General features: G+C 39.2%; 1 protein-coding gene across 4 annotated transcripts in view; it reads right to left on the minus strand.

The window, feature by feature from the left end:
* Positions 1–3,573: 3,573 nt before the first annotated feature.
* The window catches only part of LHFPL6 (LHFPL tetraspan subfamily member 6), a 244,433-nt gene continuing 239,982 nt past the window's right edge, over positions 3,574–8,024 (minus strand). For 3 of the 4 annotated variants that reach the window (XM_024125917.3, XM_024125916.3, XM_007117025.4), the window contains exon 4: positions 3,574–4,663. In XM_024125917.3, coding sequence (XP_023981685.1) covers positions 4,545–4,663 — 119 coding nt within the window. In that variant the 3' untranslated portion in view covers positions 3,574–4,544. The remainder of the gene's footprint in view (positions 4,664–8,024) is intronic. The other variant, XR_002892014.3, reaches the window with a different exon arrangement.

The following is an 8,024-nucleotide window of genomic DNA, read 5'->3' on the forward strand; positions in this document are numbered from 1 at the left end:
ACACTCACTGATATTGTCCAAATCTATTATCCACAGACCCAAAACATCTCCTGAGCCAGAAGCCTTCATTTTCAGCTACCCACAAGGCATCTCCACCTGGATATCTCACAGGCATCTCACACACAAGTCTTTCTTATTTTCATGTTCTTTCATACGCCGTCTGCGTGTGTGGCACTCCCATCCACCCAACTGCCCCCGCTAGAGACCTGTACCACCTCTCCTCCCATCCTTCCCCCTCTCTATATCCCAAGGATCTACTGATTCTATCCCCCTGTCCTTTCTAATCTGCCCCATCCTCTCCACCTCCACGAACGTTGCCTACCTAGGTTGGGGCCCTAACACTTCTCACCTGGATGACATTACCCTCTTTGTCTGTCTCCTTTTCCCAGGCACTTAGACCGCTGTAGGTGTTCGACAACTCTTTGCTGGTGGAATGAATACATTGTGACGATTCCTCTCCCCACCTCTGCCACTCAGTGACTCACCATGCTTGCTCCAGGCATCTTTCTAAAGCACATAGGTAGTCATGCTGCATCTCCCCCTATGCCAAATCCTTCCGCTACCTCCAGGATCAACTTTGATCCTCTTAGCATGGCACACAAAGCACTTCCTGCCCTTTTCGTGCCTCATCTCCCACCATCCCCCAGTGCACACTCAGTGCAGCCCTGTGAGATAACCCACAGCACCAGTACTCTTTAAGAACCTTCCCCCACCCCGTCTCTTTTTATTAAAGTACAATTAACATACAATAAGCATACAATGAAGTGCATGTATCGATCGATTCTGGCAAGTGTATACATCCACGTAACCACCACTCTTATCAATATACAAAACATTCCCATCATCGCAGGAAGTTCCCTATGTCCTCACCATTTAATCATCACCTCAAATAAATCACTGTCCTGATATCTGTCACCGTATATTAGTTTTGCCTCTGTGTCTCGCTTCTTCTGTTCAGCATAATGCCTGTGAGGCTCGTCGATGTTGTCATGTATACTAGAAATTCATTCTTTTTCATTGACGTGTAGTATTCCATTGTTTAAATATATCATCATTTCTTTAGGTATTGGTGGACATTTGAGTTGTTCTCAGTGTCGGATTATTACGAACTCCAAACATTTTAATGCCATTTTTTGTGGACATGGATTTTTTTTTTTTTTTGCATGAATACCTAGGAGAGGAATTCCTATGGTTAACTTAAGATGTTAAGTTAAGATGTTTCCAGCCACACATCTCCATACTTGGCAACATTTGGTGTTGTAATTTTTTTTTTGAATTTTAGTCATTCTAGCGTATGTGAAGTGGTGTGTCACTGTGGCTCCGAGTCTCATATTCTTCTTGACTATTGATGTTGAGCACCTTTTCAATGTGATTATTGGCATTTGTGTATCTTCTTTTGTAAAACATTCCATTTATTTTAACCATTCAAAAAATTGAGTTGTTTGTCTTTTTATTATTTCTTTGAAAGAGTTATTCGGAATATAAGTTCTTTGCCAGAGATGTAACTTTTTGAGTCTTTGGCTTACCTTTTTGTTTTCTTAATGATGTCTCTGAAGCGCAGAAAATCATCATTTATCATCTTTCTTTTCCTTATGCCCTTTAAATTTATCTTTAATAAATAAATTAAGGTAAAGGATTCCAGTTTACCTGGGAGAAACTTCCTCCTTATCTTTGAGAGTCAACTGACATAATGGGACGTGTAATCCCTGATGTTCTTCTTCGTTTTCCCCCATAAGCTTAGGAGCAACTTGAGAGCAGGGGTTGTACTTTATGGAGTGCTTTATATATAGTAGTAGAATGCCTAGCAAGTAGCAGAAGCTCAAGAACTATTTGTTACCCAAATATGTTGAAAATTGGAAGAGTCAATTCAATTTCATCAATTAACTTCTTTACGCATCATCTTCTCTTCCTAAAGACAAGGAAAACTCCCCACTTACCTCAAAAGCATGTACAAGCAATGAAAGCTTTACGAGGTTGTGAATGGAGCTTTTTTGGTCCCTTACGTGTACATCAGTAAGCAGCCTGTGAATATAGACTTTTCATAGATTTTACATTATTGTTATTATTAATATTATTTCATGAATCCTGATTTTCACTTGATGAGCTGTATATGTAATTCTTTATTTTTTAGTATAATTCTTAATACATCAGATGTTCCTCATCAAATGCTGGGACATCTTGAACCAAAGAAAAATATGACTAGTCAGAGTAGAGGCACAAGGGTTTGCCAGCTGACTTGATCATGTCAGAGTGATCAGCTTTTTATCCTAGTGAGGTTCACTAATGTCTAAAACCCTAAGGATTAGATAAAAATGACAATGTTATCATTAAATCTGTCCAAGAAATTAGACCTTAATGAATTCCATTGAGAACGCCAACTTGATAATGAGAGCTAAGAAGTCATAACACTAGTTTGACAGGGAGGTACAGTTAAAGAAATTTGAAAAGCACCAGGAATAGATGAAAATGATGGGCTAATTGAGGCAGCAAAGTGCAATCTTCTCCTCCGGGCAGGAAGCCACAGGATGGAGAAGCCCCTGCTCATCGGACAATGAGACACGATCAAATGGCATTCAGTGCATCATGAATTAAGCATCTGGGAGTAGAGTGACTTTTTCCATAGCAACAAAGCCTCAGAAAGCCCAGAATGCTATTGGCCAGAGTCTTGTATTGTTCTTCCAGGGCTACATCAATCCTCACCCTGGATGATTAAAAGTGCCAGAAGCAAGTGTGATATTCGGATATTCAAGTTAAATGATAAATGTGCATAGAATGAATAGAAAATATAGTTACATGTGTAAATAGCCAGAATGCTCAATTTCCAAATATGAAAAGTAGATAATTTAGAAACTAACTGAAATGGAAGTTTTAAGGATTTGATGCTTACTCAGCATCGCTTAATAAAAGAATGTATCCATTATCCAATCTTTGCTTTTGAAAGAGCTGCTTCTGTTAGGGGGTTGTGAAAGGGTCCAAATCTTTCTCTCTACTCAAGGCTTTATGCTGGTAACCGGAGTGTGAAAGAATCTTTCTCAATGGCCAAGATCCCCGAAAAAACAGAGGTATGAAACTGCCCCTGGCACAGAAGCACCGAAGAAATGCAGCACCTTGTAGAAAGTGGAGAAGCAGCGTTGTCACTGTCGGCTTGTGACCACTCTGTCATCATCCATGGAGACTGAACCATGACCTGGTTTTCGCTGCCTTCAACCACTTCTAAATATTGTCCATATTCTCAAACTTCATCCAAAATAGACTTGAAATTCTTCTCTCATAAGGATTTGATCATGATTGAAGTGCAATGAACAGGCAGTTAGAATTCTGGTTGCCAAGAATTTAAGTTGAAAGCAGGAATTATGTCCTACTCACCTGTAATACCTTGTGTGCCGAGAATAACTCCTGGTTGGATGACTAGTGGGTGAATGAATAGGAGGCCTAAAAATGAAATGGAAAATTTACAGGGCTGTTGGAGTTGAAAGGCTACATTTAGGAAATTAAAGAAGCAAACCCCGTAACTGAATTAACACATTATGACACACTGAGCTACTGATCAAAGAGAGAATTTATTCACAGAGCTTTTCAAATACAAACAAAATAGCACGTTTTTATTTTTTACAAAATGAATATTGGAATAAATGTGGTACAGCACAGTACAATAATGGACGAAAGAAAACAAGATCTAGTGACTGGAAAATGTCTCTCATTACTCTCACATCTTCAACTGAATTCTCTCCTACAGCGGACAGAAAGTTGCCCCTTTACTTCTTAAGAATACCATAGCAGAAGCTACTCAGAGAAATATTGCATATTTTTTGAATAATACTGAAATACAAAGGCTTAATTCTAAAGATCTGCATAAACCCTGAAAACACGTTGAGGGCATAAAGAGTTTATGCAGAGTATACAAAATACTGATAGAGTGGCTTATTGGTCCATTTATTAGGTTTAATGTATACTTTATAAAGTGATAATACGGTATTTTAAATGTGTATTAAAAAGAAAACAGAGGAGTAATGCACTGCTAAACCTCTCATACAGACTGTGCAACAATTTAAACGTCTGTGTATGGGCATGGGTGTGGATGCGTACATCTGTATGTGCTCGTGTGCTTTCACAAGTGCCATGACTTACTGGGAACGTCTGTGCGTTACCCTGCTTCCCAACCTAATACTGTTTCTACTAGCCCTTTCGATTCTCTGAGTCATCATCCTTAAAAAAAAAAAAAACCTTGTTTGCATATATAGATTTGTTTTGTGTATGTGTGTGTTCTACATCAACAATACTCTGTGGAATAGAAACACCCAACACCCTGCAATATTTTCAGCCTTTGGTCCATTTTTCTCTATCATTCCATGCTCTACATTTCTTTCACAAATCTTGCACAACCCTTCCACATGGTATAATGTTTTAAATTCCACTGGGTTTCATTTCATTAGTATTGTATGGTTTAGAACCACTATTCCACCTTTTGAGAATAGCTGGAGGCTTCAGTCCCTCCCAGCCCCTTCAGCCCATCTTCTCCTCTGTCTGCTCTTGGTGGCTCCATCTCAGTATGGGTACTGTTTCTGCTTCTTGCCTGAGAAGCAAGCCAGCCACGTGCATAGCAGCATGGCGGTGGCAGCACCTGCTCCCGTGCAGTAGTAGGCCCAACCGATTTCACACTTACCTAGGGACACAAGAGAAGGAGAGAAAGCAGGCACAGATCAGGATGACTTTACAGGAGGTTCTGTTATTTCTCCCAGGGTGTGTGTTCCTGGTGTACCAAAGTGAAACTGAAGTACTCATTAGAAATGCGACACTCACTCAAATGGAATGATAACAAGGGCTGAAACTTATCCCATGATGGAAGAAAGCCGGAATAGTTGTGTGCATTTCAGAAGGACCTCAAGGCCTATGTCTCCTGCTAGCTAGTGACAGAAACCTTTTCTCCCCAACTGCGATGCTCCCTCCTGTGGCTGAAGAAAAGGAGGAATAACAGCAATCAGGATAGGAGAGACGAAGGTATTAGTTCTGATTTAAATCACCCAAACTCATATGCATAATGAGGTATCTTAGAAAAAAATTCAAAATATAGGTAAGTCCTAAATATAGATACAGTTTCTGCAAAAGGGCCACTCTAAGGAGGAGAGCCCTTTGAAGAATAAAGCTAAAGTGAAAAAATCTACCAGAAAACTCCTGGAACTACTAAGTGACAACAGAAATGTTGCAGGATACAAGGGTAATATATAAAATTCAATTGCTTCCTATATACCAGTAATGAACAAGTGGAATTTGAAATTAAAAACACAATACTATTTATATTAGCATCCCTCAAAATGAAATAAGTAAAAATCTGACAAAATAGTACAAGGTCTTTATGAGGAAAACTATAAAACTGATGAATGAAATCAAAGAACTAAATAAATGAAGAGATAGTCCATGTGCGTGGATAGGAAGGCTCAATATTGTCAAGATGTCAGTTCCTCCCAATTTGATCTACAGATTCAATGTAATTCTAATCAAAATTCCAGAAAGTTATTTTGTGGATATCAGCAAACTTATTCTAAAGTTTATATGGAGAAACAAAAGACCCAGAATAACCAACACAATATTGAAGGAGAAGAACAAAGTTAGAGGACTGACATTACCTGAATTCAGGACTTACTATAAATCTCCAGTAGTCAAGACAGTGTGATATTGGTGAAAAAATAGACAAACAGACTAATGTAACAGAATAGAGAGCCCAGAAGCAGACCCACATAAATACAGTTAACTGATCTTTAACAAAAGAACAAAGGCAGTACAATGAAGCAAAGACAGTATTTTCAATAAATGGTGCTGGAACAACTGGACATCCACATGCAAAAAAAGGAAATTGGACACAGACCTTACACCCTTCACAAAAATCAACTAAAAATGGAGCACAGGCTGAAATGTAAAACGTAAAACTATGAAAATCCTAGAAGACAACATAAGAGAAAATCTAGATGACCTTGGGTATGGTAATGACTCTAGATATAACACAATCCATGAAAGAACTAACTGATATGCTGAACTTTATTAAAATTAAAAAAAACTTCTGCTCTGTGACAGACAGTGTCAAGAGAATGAAAAAACAAGCTGCAGACTGAGAGAAAAATGTGCAAAAGACACATCTGATAAAGGACTGTTATCCAAAATATACAAACACTTAAAACTTAACAATAAGAAAACAAACCTGATTAAAAAATGGGCCAAACACCTCAGACCACAGACACCTTACCAAAGAAGATATACAGATGGCAGATAAGCATATGAAAAGACACTCCACATCATGTCATCAGCGAAATGCAAATTAAAATGACAATGATATGCCACTACATACCTATTAGAATGGCCAAAATCTGGAACACGGACACCACCAAATGTTGGCGAGGATGTGGAGCAACAGGAACTCTCATACATTGGTGGTAAGAATGTGAAATGTTACAACCATTTTAGAAGACAGTACGGTGGTTTCTTAGAAAACTAAACATACTCTTACCATACAATCCAGCAGTTGCGTTCCTTGGTGTTTACCTAAAGGAGCTGAAAACCTGTGTCCACACAAACATCTGCACCTGGATATTTATAGCAGCTTTATCCATAATTGACAAAACTTCGAAGCAATGGAGGTGCCTTTCAGAGTCAGGACTCAAATCTGGGTTCCAGGTTCTAAGAATAAGAAGTCACTGACCCAAAATATCCTACTTGAATTAGTGGAATAGGTTTCCGCATTCACTAATCCTCCTTCTAAAACAACATTCAAGTTATTCTTTTTGCATGTACAGTAAGGAAGTCCTCTATATCTCTCATTCAACATTGTCTTTTCTGCCCTAATTGAATCCCCTTTTTAGTCAGTCTTAAGGAAATCAGAAATCAGACAATGCTCCAACAACAACCATTTTCTCCCTTTTCTTTTGTTTTTGTTTAACCATTACATTAGCTCAAACACATACAGCCAGATGCTTGGATTTCACAGTCATTGAACATACAAACCACAGTTTGAAAACCATATCTTTTTTTTACATGTCAGTCATTTTTACCTTTTCATTAATAACTTCTCTATTGAAAACTACAAAGACTGTTAGGTGTAGCACGCAATTTGACTTCCTATCTTCACTGAAGTCTACTGAAGCGGTAGTGAGCATGTGCCCCATTTACAGATAAGAAGGTGAGGTGAGGCAAAGCTTGAGTCATTGGCTTGTAGTCGCCATAAGTCAATAGCAACAAAATTAGACCAAGAGCCTCCACATCTTAAAAGTACTCTAGGGCACTACCTAGGTACCAGACAATAGGATATGTTCAGCCTTCAACTTTGATTTCTCCCTCTCCGTATCCAATAATAAATAATAACAATTCAGAAATAGCAAACACAGATTGATTACTATTTGCTCCGAATTGTAGAAGAGCTTTTGTGGAGTAAATATTAATACACTTAATCCTCATAAGAACACGATGTGGTAGGTACCTGAGTATCATCCCCACCATTCTCATGGGGACACTAAGGCCAAGGAAAGTTCAGTAACCTGCCCAAGGACTCACCTGTATAGTAAGTGGCGAGTCCTTTGCGTCTCTCTCCACAATTTATTCTGTGTGCCTCCACTCCTCAAGTGCCTACAGCAACCCCCGGCAGTCTTACCTGCTGTCATTGCTTTCCTGTCTCCCTGCTTTTATTTCTAGTATCATCAACAGCAAAGAGGGCAGCTATCTTTTCAAAAATCAATCATGTTAAGTTGCTCTCTTACTTAAAATCCTTTAATGATTTCTCAAACATGCAATCTCCTTCCAAAGGCCTGTGAGCCCCTGGATGAGCTGGCATCTGCCTACCTCTCAGACCTCATGACCACCTTCCCTCTTGTCTTCTTTCTGGCTGTCTTCTCTGGACCACATCAGGCTTGTTGGTGGCTCCAGTGCTTCTCACTCATTATTCCTTCCACCCAAAAAATTCTACTTCCAGATCATTAGAGAGCTGGAGCTTTCTCAGATGGAATCTACCTGCCCCCCCCCCCCCCCCCCCCTTGTCTCAT

The sequence above is a fragment of the Physeter macrocephalus genome, chromosome 13, assembly GCF_002837175.3.
Source record: "Physeter macrocephalus isolate SW-GA chromosome 13, ASM283717v5, whole genome shotgun sequence".
NCBI classification, from domain to species: Eukaryota; Metazoa; Chordata; class Mammalia; order Artiodactyla; family Physeteridae; genus Physeter; species Physeter macrocephalus.